Raw genomic sequence first — 14,457 nt, 5'->3', positions numbered from 1 at the left:
ACCTGTAACATCTGTCAGTAAGAGGTGTAATAACAAGACGTCCTGAATTTCCCAGGTACTCATAACCATATTTGATATCAGTGGTGATCATTCTGACAATTACATCATCTTCCCAGTAGTAACGTAACTGTGACAGCCAATCAAAATCAAATGGACTGCTGACTCCATCTTTTGCCATTTGAGCAACAACATCACGAGCTTGAAAAAATCATAAAAACAAATAATCTAAATTTTATTTATACTCCATGCTCCATAATTAGTCACAGTGTACATCACCTGATATAAGGAAATTGAATATGTGAGACAACAATCGCATTGGAATGAAAAATGTCAACTCAAGGTCACCCATGGGTCTTTAATGAACAACAAAGAACTGATAGATTATTATGAAATGTCTCATCTTATATATTTAACTGTCATCAATTCTAACTTGTATTAGCGTTTCACTTATTTCTGATGATATGACATAAAAACCATTATGCAAGAGTTGCTTACCATAAGATGTGCACATGATTTATTAAGATCCTCAATGTTGACTTTGATTATTGGGATGTTTCCTTTCTTTAATTCATTTCTGATGAATATACAATGTGCTTTTGATGTTTCTGGAATTGCATGTTTTTTTTTACAATCATTCTGTTAGTTACAAAGTATACTACAAAGTTTATAATAGTGTGTGTTGGTGCTACATACCATGTACATCAATGACAGTTAATGCTCCAAGAGTAATTCTGTGTCCTGGTTCTAGTTTTCCTCTTACTAACTTGACAATCTGATCTATCTGACCATTACATTTCTGATGATATTCCTGTAATGCACATAGGCTGCCATATTATTTCTAAAAAGAACTATTATTCAGGTCCTTCAACACAGCCAAGAAAATTTGATTGTTAAAAAAATATGAACACATTTAGAGCAATACATATTAATGTTTTCAATGGACTTCAGAAACATTAAACTTGAAAAAAAGCAATTTACTGTGATGAGCATATATATTTTTCTTGCTTTATTAAGACTGAGATATCTATCTTACCAAAACAAACTAGAAATACCATGAGGAAGATCACAGAGATATACCCTCAACTTCGAATAGACTCAAATATATAAAACCTTTAATATTGATTTATCTCCCTTTGATATCATCAAACAGCAACTATATTCTTTCATGCACATCTACATCTGATACCCAACATTCTTATAAAATAAAATTAAAATTTCTTGAGCAGTTTAGGAGGAGCTGTGCTTACAAGGATTAAACATGTAAAGCCAATAATATGGATTACCTCCCTTTGGAGTCCGTTGGCAGTAATTTTGTTCCTTAATGCACATCAACATATGATGTCAAACCTTCCTATAAAAATTCATTAAAATCCCTAGAGCGGTTTAGGAGTGGTTGTGCTTACGAGATTTTGATATGTAAAACCTTGGATTATCTCCCTTTTGAGTACGCCGACAATTTTAAAGTTCCATCATGCACAACTACACATGGCACTTAACCTTCCTATGAAATTTCATCAAAATTCCTTGAGTAGTTTAGGGGGATTTGTGCTTACAAGGAATGTGTAAAGACAGACAGACAGACATACAGGGTGATTCCTATATACCCTCAAACTTTGTTTGCAGCAGGTATAAAAACTAGAGGAAACAAAAATTATCTTACCTTCATTCCATTAGGTCTTTGCATAGACTCTGTAACCTCTGTTGTCCACCATATGGAGCCTACACAAATGACAACTTGTCCAGGCCAGTCTATGACCCATTGATTACGAGGTGTTGTACCATATGCAGCATTTGAATCCATGATAACTTTACGTAAACTACTGATCATTATGTCTTCTACTTGCAATAACCATTTCTCTACCATACCCTACAGATTCATTCAATTATAATAACCATTTCTCTACCATACCCTACAGATTCATTAAATTATAATAACCATTTCTCTACCATACCCTACAGATTCATTCAATTATAATAACCATTTCTCTACCATACCCTACAGATTCATTCAATTATAATAACCATTTCTCTACCATACCCTACAGATTCATTCAATTATAATAACCATTTCTCTACCATACCCTACAGATTCATTCAATTATAATAACCATTTCTCTACCATACCCTACAGATTCATTCAATTATAATAACCATTTCTCTACCATACCCTACAGATTCATTCAATTATAATAACCATTTCTCTACCATACCCTACAGATTCATTAAATTATAATAACCATTTCTCTACCATACCCTACAGATTCATTCAATTATAATAACCATTTCTCTACCATACCCTACAGATTCATTCAATTATAATAACCATTTCTCTACCATACCCTACAGATTCATTCAATTATAATAACCATTTCTCTACCATACCCTACAGATTCATTCAATTATAATAACCATTTCTCTACCATACCCTACAGATTCATTCAATTATAATAACCATTTCTCTACCATACCCTACAGATTCATTCAATTATAATAACCATTTCTCTACCATACCCTACAGATTCATTCAATTATAATAACCATTTCTCTACCATACCCTACAGATTCATTCAATTATAATAACCATTTCTCTACCATACCCTACAGATTCATTCAATTATAATAACCATTTCTCTACCATACCCTACAGATTCATTCAATTATAATAACCATTTCTCTACCATACCCTACAGATTCATTCAATTATAATAACCATTTCTCTACCATACCCTACAGATTCATTCAATTATAATAACCATTTCTCTACCATACCCTACAGATTCATTCAATTATAATAACCATTTCTCTACCATACCCTACAGATTCATTCAATTATAATAACCATTTCTCTACCATACCCTACAGATTCATTCAATTATAATAACCATTTCTCTACCATACCCTACAGATTCATTCAATTATAATAACCATTTCTCTACCATACCCTACAGATTCATTCAATTATAATAACCATTTCTCTACCATACCCTACAGATTCATTCAATTATAATAACCATTTCTCTACCATACCCTACAGATTCATTCAATTATAATAACCATTTCTCTACCATACCCTACAGATTCATTCAATTATAATAACCATTTCTCTACCATACCCTACAGATTCATTAAATTATAATAACCATTTCTCTACCATACCCTACAGATTCATTAAATTATAATAACCATTTCTCTACCATACCCTACAGATTCATTAAATTATAATAACCATTTCTCTACCATACCCTACAGATTCATTAAATTATAATAACCATTTCTCTACCATACCCTACAGATTCATTAAATTATAATAACCATTTCTCTACCATACCCTACAGATTCATTCAATTATAATAACCATTTCTCTACCATACCCTACAGATTCATTAAATTATAATAACCATTTCTCTACCATACCCTACAGATTCATTCAATTATAATAACCATTTCTCTACCATACCCTACAGATTCATTCAATTATAATAACCATTTCTCTACCATACCCTACAGATTCATTCAATTATAATAACCATTTCTCTACCATACCCTACAGATTCATTCAATTATAATAACCATTTCTCTACCATACCCTACAGATTCATTCAATTATAATAACCATTTCTCTACCATACCCTACAGATTCATTCAATTATAATAACCATTTCTCTACCATACCCTACAGATTCATTCAATTATAATAACCATTTCTCTACCATACCCTACAGATTCATTAAATTATAATAACCATTTCTCTACCATACCCTACAGATTCATTCAATTATAATAACCATTTCTCTACCATACCCTACAGATTCATTCAATTATAATAACCATTTCTCTACCATACCCTACAGATTCATTAAATTATAATAACCATTTCTCTACCATACCCTACAGATTCATTCAATTATAATAACCATTTCTCTACCATACCCTACAGATTCATTCAATTATAATAACCATTTCTCTACCATACCCTACAGATTCATTCAATTATAATAACCATTTCTCTACCATACCCTACAGATTCATTAAATTATAATAACCATTTCTCTACCATACCCTACAGATTCATTCAATTATAATAACCATTTCTCTACCATACCCTACAGATTCATTCAATTATAATAACCATTTCTCTACCATACCCTACAGATTCATTCAATTATAATAACCATTTCTCTACCATACCCTACAGATTCATTCAATTATAATAACCATTTCTCTACCATACCCTACAGATTCATTAAATTATAATAACCATTTCTCTACCATACCCTACAGATTCATTAAATTATAATAACCATTTCTCTACCATACCCTACAGATTCATTAAATTATAATAACCATTTCTCTACCATACCCTACAGATTCATTAAATTATAATAACCATTTCTCTACCATACCCTACAGATTCATTAAATTATAATAACCATTTCTCTACCATACCCTACAGATTCATTAAATTATAATAACCATTTCTCTACCATACCCTACAGATTCATTAAATTATAATAACCATTTCTCTACCATACCCTACAGATTCATTAAATTATAATAACCATTTCTCTACCATACCCTACAGATTCATTAAATTATAATAACCATTTCTCTACCATACCCTACAGATTCATTAAATTATAATAACCATTTCTCTACCATACCCTACAGATTCATTAAATTATAATAACCATTTCTCTACCATACCCTACAGATTCATTAAATTATAATAACCATTTCTCTACCATACCCTACAGATTCATTAAATTATAATAACCATTTCTCTACCATACCCTACAGATTCATTAAATTATAATAACCATTTCTCTACCATACCCTACAGATTCATTAAATTATAATAACCATTTCTCTACCATACCCTACAGATTCATTAAATTATAATTACTGAATTTCAACTACTGATTCTTTTAAGAGCTTACACTATTTTATTGATTAAATTTTAGAAATTAATTTTCATGTCATTCACTACAGGTTAAAAAATGAAACATAATCAATTGTTTGTCAAAACTTACAGAAAACAAGAGACAATAATTAAAGGGAAAAAAACAAAGTTTAAGCTATTCTTCAATATAAGATACATGAATTTTACCTTCAAGTTTATGACAATAACATATTTCTACATGCATTACTTACATTGGCTTTTGCTGGTACAATCTTTGTGGAATATGGTACAGTTTCCTTTTCAGCAGAAATCATGCCTACAATCTCTTGGTTTTCTGTGAACTCCAGTTTGGCAATACCTTCAAAACATTTCTTTAGATGGGGCTGCACACGAAGTGGATCTTTGGTTTCTGATAGAATTTCCAACAACTCATCATTAGACAAGAAGAAAAATCTACAAAAAGAATGACTCATATTTATCAAAATATCTAACAAGTTGGGTAAAGTTATCAAATAAATAGGAATTCTACATGTAAAACTTCAGAAGAATAAAATATCAAAATATGATCTGAAAATTTACTTAATTATGACAATAAGACATTCAAGCATTAAACAGTGAATGATACTTAATACATGAATAGTATAAAAAGAGGGTTCAAATTAGAGCACACAATATTTGACTTTTAAGCATATGAAATACGCATATAGGTGTCTACCTGGCAAAGTACAATCTCTTTTTCTCAAGGTAGGCATTCAATCCCTTCTGAATTTCTTCCAGTAGATTGTTGGCATCTCTTAGACGTCCTAACATGTTGTTTTGTGAGGTAGCTACTAAACAGTTAGGATCTTTAACAGACTCTGTCATAATGTCTCTCCACACACTGTCTACAATACCAAACTTACGACCCTCTTCAGGCATCTGGGCCAAAATATCTTCTGAGCTGAAAATAGGCTCCAAATACAACCATGTAGCTTGGCACTGAAAAACAAAATTGGATATTATTAAATAAGAATATAGCATTAATCACCCTTCCATAACAATATTATCAAAACCACCTTAATCAGCATCAATCTCTATATATTGAAGAATAGAAACTTCCAGACTAATTATTATCAGTTTCATAACTCAACATGACAATTGCAGTACAGTTTCCACCTCCTAACAATAAGGCAATAAACAGTACAATAGTGAATTGTTTTATTTTATCAATTATCAAGATATTTTGCTATAACATACATAATAATATCTGATTAGGTAACATTTACCTTGAGCCATTCATCAAGAATATCCTGCATCATGACAAGTTTCTCTTCCCATTCCTTCATCTCAATCTCGAATGGTTTGATAAATGGAGATCCCCTCATGGTCTGGGCCTTTACAATGTGGTCATCTAACAAAACCTGGATATCATCAGGTGCTGCCAAGATATTCACACCCTGTAATTTATACAATGATTGTTACAGTACTCTTTGGAGAATAAAGTTATTCATAATTATAATTTCAAGTTTTGTGGTTCTTGCCAATATATTTATAAATAAAACAGTATGTTAGTGCTGAGAACAAATCTTATAAAAAGTTCATTCATGGTAAACTTACTGTTTCTCTGTATGGAATCAACTCAAATGCCATATCTTTCCATTCAAACTTCATCTTCTCCAAAGCCTTCTCAAGTGAGAATTCCTTGGCAGCTGCTGCTCCAATATCCTCCAGTCTGAAAAATGAAAATGTAGTATTATCAGGCAACTTAATAAAAAAAAATTATACACAAGTCTTTCTGTAATGATAAAAACTGTAATTAAGACTAAAAATGGATCTTTTCTAGATAATTTAGCAAAACATGTGTGGCAAGTCCCTGCTTACATGATAAAATGGCAAAAAACCTGGCATCATTAAAATCTGTCAGTGTATATAAGTAATAGAATCATACAGGAAAACCCTTCCAATTGTAAAGTACTTACTGTGGTAGGAATTTAGTGAGTCCAAACTCCAACATGTTACTGAGAGATGTACCTTCCACAGGTTTAATATCTTGTCCTACAATGTCACTCATCTACAAAATATATCAAAGTCTAATATGAAATTCTATTAATACATTTCTTATATATAACTTGCCATTTCTAATTTGTTCAAATTTGAACAAATGAAAACCTACTTATATCATACACTGTACTTTCATTAAATGTGAACGGTGAGTAGTGCTTCTTAGTTAAAAGATTTCTTTGAAACAACACTTAAAAGTTAAAATAAATATCTTGAAGATTATTTTGGTATTTACCCTCTGCCAATGTCTGTCCCTAATACCAGGATTACAAATTGTGTGTAGAATAGGTAGGTGTTGCTTGAACTTGTCAATTTTGCCTCTAACATTATCAGCAATCCTACGAGGTCCAGCCTGGTCATTGAAAGTCTTTGTCAATTTGTACATTATTCTCCACATGTCACCTACATCATTCTCTATATTCTCAGCATTCAAATCTTGGAATGCTCCTTGAAATAAAATGATATATAGTTAAATATCTTAGATCATCAAAATCACTATATTGTGTATATTTTGAAGCAGATATACTCTGCATAAGCCCATGAAACACCTTTCAGTAATTAAGACAAAACAAAATTCTCAGAAGGAAATTGAAATTTCACCAAAAAGCTAATACAAGACTGATTGTACCAACTGGTTACAAGAAATAGTGCAACATGGAAAAATGACAATTTCTTACATTAAGTTTAGAAACTAACAAAAGGACAGTGTAAAGTTAGAAGTAAACCACATCAAGTGTTCTTAAAAAAAAAAAAAAACAAGGTACAGGCATTTTAAAACTTAAAAATGCCTTTCAGAAACTACTATTTGAAATTTTACCATTCAGCCATTTCTCATGTTTCTGATGGAAGGAATAAGCTGTGTTCCAGAGTTTTTCATACGGTTCTTTCATGGTGAACATTTGTTGTAGCTGAGGGAAGAAACTCTGTTCCCATTCTAACAAGGTTTCCTCCTGGTTGATACCCTCAAGTTCATCCCTAGCAGCTACAAGACTGGTATCCAAAGCAGCCAGCTGTTCCGTGTTGTTCCTCATGGCATCTTCACTCAAAAACTGCAATGGACAAAGCTTATTGAAGATAGAATCTAACTACACGTATGTACTGCAAAAAAGGTACTGCAATAAAAAACTTGAATCAACTACACATTTCCACAAATGAGATATGATACTGATACCAAATAGTTCTATGTGACTGTGTCAAATCTTGTAGGTAATTAAATGCAGTATTTAAGTATCAGAGTCTACAGAAGGTTTTACTTGTATAAAACACTTATATTTTAACTTAGAGCCCAAAGTTACTATTTAATAGAACACATATGAATATTCAGTATTACTTCTTTTTTCTTGAATGATTCAACTTCTTTCATCATGTCATTGAGTTTCTCTTCAAACTTAGCAGTCCTGCTTCTAAGTTCATCTTCAATGGAATCTCTCTTACTAATAATAATCTTTTGGGCAATCTCAAACACATTCTTGATATGTTCTGGCCAGTGGAATACATGGGTGTTCAGTTTCTGATCCTCAGCTAAAATAACATTCAACCAAATTAGCACACAATTTCTTTCTTAGATTATTGTCATATTTATTGATCAATTATTGACAAACAACATAAAAAAACATATCATGCATAATACAATATCAGCCAAATTCATCTTGTTAAATTAAACTATCAAAAATTGTAATTCATTCTATATTTCTGAGATATTTAGTTCTATATTTCAAAAGTCAGTTATTTTACTTACAACCTTCAGCTTTCTTAAATGATATCTATATGACTTGGTTAGCTTACTTGGATAAATAGCATAATCTAAAAGAAACATCAGCCGATCCTTGGCATCCTCTATATCATCCTTCAGCTTGTATACTGTTACTTCTTGTGACTGAAATATATAAGTTTTTTTAAACACCCTAAATAAAGTTTTTTATCTAGGACTATTCTTTGTTGTTGAGTGAAGACAAGTACTTGACATAATCAACGGCTGATGTGGAGATACATTTCACTTTAGCCTTTGTTACCAACATTACATTGTATAATACTCACTGTTTTCAAGTACTCTTGTATTTCTACTAATTCCTGTGTTGTTTTAGGGGTTTCATTTACTTTGTCTGCCATCTTGTCATATTTTTCACACAAACTGAAAAAGAGGTATTGATTTAATAATATTTGTCCAGTGAAGCAATTCATTTCCGTCAAAGAAAATGTTAGTAGGCAACTTATTCATTAAAATCTCACAACTGACCTAATGTTTGTTCCTTCTGAAAAAAAGATACCCCTTTTCTCTAGAAATCTCCCTGAGAAAAAGTTCTTTATATTGTTTATCAATCAGTTCACACTACATACGCTCTGTTTAAATCTCTGTTGTCATCAATCTGTCTTGTAACTAGTTTATCTTTCAGTCTCTCAGCTCTGCCACACAGATCATCATTTAGGTTAACACAATCCAAACAGAACATACTCAGTGGTACTGTGATTCTTAGCAGTGCTATCTCTTCCTTCAGCTTGTTGAATGCTATGATTTTCTGTGAAAAACAATTGAATATGATTAAATGCAGACTACAATACATGTATTGCTAAAAACATAATATATTTCATTTTATTCTTATGCAAAAAGACGTTTCACTTAACTGAATTTGAGAGTTGTTTAAAATTAGAGTCAGTAGAATGCATGTGATAGGCTATTAGTAATTTCTTTAACCTTATACTATAGTTGGTATGTTTGTAACCGAAATCCTTAAAATGATTCATTTATAAATCTATAGAACACTAATTGTGAAACAAACCTGTTTATAAGCCTCAATAGAGTGGTCCTCCCTGAGGAAGGCTGCTACCTCCTGTTCTGCCTCATTATTCAGTAGATTGGCATATTTCTTGTAAGTATTGAGATACCTACAAAATAGATGCAGTTATGTAGAGTCACACATAAAGATATAAAGATTAACATGCACTGTATTAGATGTTTTACTACTGTTACTTAACTAAAATATAATAATTACATTGGATTGATTTTTCAGTATCTTGTTATCAGTATTTATTCTACTTTTTCATATCATCATTAAATGTTCATACGTAAGTTTGCACTGAGGTAATTTTCGATATGCAAGCTTTCCTGTTATTCAATTGTTATAATAGAAATAGTGTTTTAAAAATTAAAAGTAACAGAGCACTTACTTTTGTGGTCCAACTGTATTATGCTTAAAGATATCCATGGCTTTATCTACATATTCTACCACCAGTGATTCTTCTATCTTCACTGTTCTCAGTAGTAACTTCTTACTCCTCATGTCTGGGAATAACTCACATTCAACCTAAAATACACACCAATATATTTATCAAAATGTTAATTTAAATAATTCAAAATGGAAGTCTATCTCTCATTGTAATGGATTAGTAATTGCAATGAACATTTTGTACTTTGTTTCTTTAAAAAATTTGATCAAATTAAATATCAGGGGAAAAAAATGAATATTTTGCTTAAATCAATTGATGGTCTGGTTAATAAGTATTTTTATTAAGCTAACCCAAAAACACTTCAATACTAGCATATATTTATATCAAAAAGAATGACTTAACCCAAACAAATGTGGCTTGGATTTGTAACAGCATTTGTATGTCAAAATGACATAATAAATTTTTATGCAATTTTCAATTTCTTTTGTAAAACTGGGAACTTTGAAGGTATTTTCTTATCAAGAAATATTTGCTGCATGGTTCCACCAATTATATTAACAGTTGTCTATATAATAGGCTTCCATAGTTCAAATATCTAAGTTGTTGATGGTTGTTTAAGTAGTAGTCTTTATAAAAAATCAAACAGGAGGTGATTCATGCATGTCAAAAATCCACTAAACTCAATTTTATTTCTAATTTAGTACTGGCTACAGACCACAAAACTGGTCTTAAAATTATGAAATTGGCACTTTGCAAGAGTTACTGTTTTTGTTTCAGTTTGATTTGGTTGATGTTTTTTTTTTCAAAAATACAAATCTAAGTACAGAAAGGACTATTTTTAAGTGAAAATATAGCACATGTAGACCGAAAAAGCATCGTTTGTTCTGTTTGTTTTTCTTCGCCATGAATCATTTAATCATTGGCAGTGCCTGAATTTTATATGAACTGATATTTAAATAGAATTTTTTTTAACAATTTGTACTATATTACACATTTTGTTTACTTACATATTTAAGAAAATCATATTTATATGCTAGAGATGTTAAAATGAACTAAAAGCCTTCTCTTGTAAAACCATCACATAACTAAACCTACTCTTGTAAGACCATCACCTAACTAAAAACCTACCCTTGTAAGGCCATCACCACTGGCAACAATTTCAGAGAAACATCTCAGGATAATATCTCTGATTTCTTTAAACAATGGGTCAAACACTATTTTGGGTTCTTCTACTTTCAGTTTGATTATCATGATGGAAGTCTCAAGGTATTTCAGTTCATCAAATGGTTCTTCAAAGTCATTCCCTGCCTACAATTAAATTAAATCATGATAAACTCAAACACAGAAAGACATTGCATTGAATGAATTGAAGGTATGCAGTAACAGTGCAAACCTGAAAATTTTCCAGTAGATAAAGAATTTACATTGCAAAAGCTATGTGTTGAATTCACAAAAATCAAACAACTAAAGTAAAAAAAATAAATTATAAATGTAGAGAGACTGCTATGTGTTTCTGGAAAGTAGACATCAAGACAGCAAAACAAAAAACTGATAACAATTTAAAGCATACGGCACATTGCAGAGGTAGCATTATTTATTAAACTTTTTTAAACTCCTACATAATTTATCGTTTTTTTTGTGTATAAAATATTGAAATGGTGTAGATGCTATATCATCAAAATCATTGAGAAGTACTTTACTTGTCAAACGGTGTATAAGATATCTCTCAGAACACAATGCTTTAAAACTTATGTTTATACCTTGTGAGTTTGGAAGAAACGAAGGAAGTCTGACAGAGAATTGATAACCATGCCCCTGAGTTGTATGGACATGAGAGCAGCAACACAAGCAAAGAATTCTTCAACTAGTTCTGTAGAATCATCATCTTCAGGAGGGACTAGGTGTTCCCATAACTCATTGTTGTCAACAAACAATTTGGCACAACTTGGTATCCAACTGAAAATAGTATTTATAAATACTTTATATAATGTTTACTCAATGGTTATAAACCTTTCATAAATAATACTGTTTTTCAGTTGTAATCCACAGATAAAATAATAATTCCAACTTTATACTGAAAATTAATTAGAAATTCTCTTAAAGAAATTAGATATGAATATCTTATTGATTATTTGTGAATAGTTTCAAATAGATAATACAAAAATGTACTAATAGTAATATCCATCAGCTCTCCTACATAAAAATATACATAAGAATAATCCTATCTCTTATCACACACATCTTTAAAAATCTTAAAACAATAAAAAAGGGATTTTCAATAAAAAATACATTTTACTTGACCAGAAAAAGTAGCAGAAAATAAAGAAAAGTAAAACCAAAGTTAAGGACTTTTTGTCGAAACATAGATAAATGGAAGTCATTACTTTTTCCTGAGTACTTCGTGAGCCTCCCAGCACTGTTTCTTCACCAAAGATTCAAACTCTGCCGGTAACAATGGTAAATCTGCAGCATTTAATTCATTCAGGTTCACGAATCTCAGGTCATTGAACCTGTAATAGATAATTTATGCATTTGACACTTTAATACTCCTCAGTCATCAGATTTTTTTTTTAAACATTACAAAAGTATTTTAAACAAGTCTTTCTTAAACACATTTTATTCCTCGTTTAAACACTCAGTTACAACTGATCAACAAAAAGATTTTTTTTATCTAGCTGGACAATAGTTATCCTCTGGGTCAAATACAAGTTATCCAGTGGATAAATATATCTTGAATGAATGAAGTTAAAAACAACCAGGCCTCTGTTTGCACACAATACATTTGTCCCTCTTATTTCAGAATATACAGTCCACAAGAAAAATATGGAAAGCCATAAAAAACAAAAAGGAGTTTTCTTCCACACTCATCAACAAAAAAAGAAGAAAATAATAAAAATATTTTCATTGCACAATTTGTCACATTCCAGCTGAAAATGTCCCATTTTAATCAGATTTTTAACTAAAAATATTCTGGTTATCACCAAAAATAGTTCATTCTCAAAATTTTAATCCCAGTCACTTGATTCTTACAGATGTCATAATAATATAGGTTTTAAATAAAATTATACAGTAAAAGGTGACATGGCTTATATATAACAATTGGTAAACATTGGTAAAAACTTACCGGTCAAACCAGATATTCTGTAGCTGCAACATGATTGGGTTGGTAATAAACAAATGTATTTTGTTTAAGTCTTTCATGTTTCTATAGCTGTCATGCCATGGAACAGGAGCACGAATTACCCTGAAGAATTATAAAACAGAATAAAATGTTTGATCCAATATAGAAAAGTAGCAAATAAAAAAACTGAAAAAAAATTATCTCTCTATTCCAGTTCCGTTGTATTTAGGTCTAAAATCTGATGGTTCTGCTAATAAAAGGTAGGTTTAAGTTGTGTAAAAACTCTTTTTTTCAAAAATCATTCATCTTACTACCACATTTTTGTGTAATAGTTATTTTTTCCTTTCTTAAAATTACTTAAACATAAGTATATAACATTACAAAATCGTAGTTTTTATTACACTTTAGTACAAAATAGTTATAATAGTATTCAAATGTTACCTGTGAGGAAAAGGTTTAGGTGTCCATGCTATATGTAATCTGTCTTTCTCAGTTGGGTCTTTCAAAATGTAGTCAACTAAAACAATTAATAAAAAGTCATTATTTTTTTGTGTACAAGGAGAATCCTGTGGTAACCAAAGACAACATATTTCATTTATCATTTACAATGTCTACAACAAAGGCAAAACTTTACTGAATTATTATTTAAGAAATCAACATAGAGTTTAAAATCACATGCATAACGCAAAGGGTGGGGTTGCTGCAATTTTTCAAATAAAAATGACAAGCATATGAGTTAAGTCAAATATTTGTCTGCTTTGAGATATTATTCAAACTTCTTACCAATAGCTTTCCTTAAACTAAATTCATAATCATTCTGTATTTCATCAGAAAGATTCTCCACCATAGGAGACAAAGCTGTACTAGAGAGTAAAGGCTGAGGGACTAGAGATTTAATTTTCTTCATTGTGTCTGGGTTTGCAGGAGCCAACATCTGCCTCTTTACACCCTTTTGTATGTAGTAGTAATATCTCTACAAAATTAAATTACATGTTGTTAATTATTGTTCTCTGTCTGTACCAATAATAAATCATACGGTTTTATATCATTTAGTGAATATGAAAAAAAAACTTCAATTTTTTCAAATCTATTTCATCTTTTCATGTACGAAATCTACTACATTTGTAGTGGAAAGATAAAAACTTGTATTTCTTTCCATATAAAATAAGTTAATATATATATGCAGTGTTCAATCTATGAAAAGAAATTAGATCTATCCAAAATAACCTAT

General features: G+C 30.6%; 1 protein-coding gene across 6 annotated transcripts in view; it reads right to left on the bottom strand.

Annotated features, from left to right (window-relative positions):
- LOC148619293 (dynein axonemal heavy chain 3-like) overlaps window positions 1-14,457 on the bottom strand; it is a 53,576-nt gene that overhangs the window by 31,914 nt on the left and 7,205 nt on the right. For all 6 annotated transcript variants that reach the window (XM_088579008.1, XM_088579009.1, XM_088579010.1 and 3 more), the window contains 22 exons: window positions 14,010-14,199; window positions 13,668-13,743; window positions 13,230-13,349; window positions 12,490-12,615; window positions 11,866-12,061; window positions 11,234-11,413; window positions 10,106-10,242; window positions 9,718-9,823; window positions 9,278-9,456; window positions 8,978-9,071; window positions 8,726-8,816; window positions 8,271-8,461; window positions 7,758-7,989; window positions 7,176-7,387; window positions 6,859-6,950; window positions 6,497-6,611; window positions 6,166-6,336; window positions 5,616-5,878; window positions 5,152-5,353; window positions 1,661-1,867; window positions 694-808; window positions 3-198 (listed from right to left, as the gene is read on the bottom strand). In XM_088579008.1, coding sequence (XP_088435134.1) covers window positions 3-198; window positions 694-808; window positions 1,661-1,867; window positions 5,152-5,353; window positions 5,616-5,878; window positions 6,166-6,336; window positions 6,497-6,611; window positions 6,859-6,950; window positions 7,176-7,387; window positions 7,758-7,989; window positions 8,271-8,461; window positions 8,726-8,816; window positions 8,978-9,071; window positions 9,278-9,456; window positions 9,718-9,823; window positions 10,106-10,242; window positions 11,234-11,413; window positions 11,866-12,061; window positions 12,490-12,615; window positions 13,230-13,349; window positions 13,668-13,743; window positions 14,010-14,199 — 3,491 coding nt within the window. The remainder of the gene's footprint in view (window positions 1-2; window positions 199-693; window positions 809-1,660; window positions 1,868-5,151; window positions 5,354-5,615; window positions 5,879-6,165; window positions 6,337-6,496; window positions 6,612-6,858; window positions 6,951-7,175; window positions 7,388-7,757; window positions 7,990-8,270; window positions 8,462-8,725; window positions 8,817-8,977; window positions 9,072-9,277; window positions 9,457-9,717; window positions 9,824-10,105; window positions 10,243-11,233; window positions 11,414-11,865; window positions 12,062-12,489; window positions 12,616-13,229; window positions 13,350-13,667; window positions 13,744-14,009; window positions 14,200-14,457) is intronic.

Source organism: Perna viridis, chromosome 4 (assembly GCF_037379345.1).
Source record: "Perna viridis isolate PV_CMFRI_1.1 ecotype Kerala chromosome 4, ASM3737934v1, whole genome shotgun sequence".
NCBI lineage: Eukaryota > Metazoa > Mollusca > Bivalvia > Mytilida > Mytilidae > Perna > Perna viridis.
The sequence above is the reverse complement of the archived record's forward strand: the minus strand, read 5'-3'. Positions and strand labels throughout refer to the sequence as shown.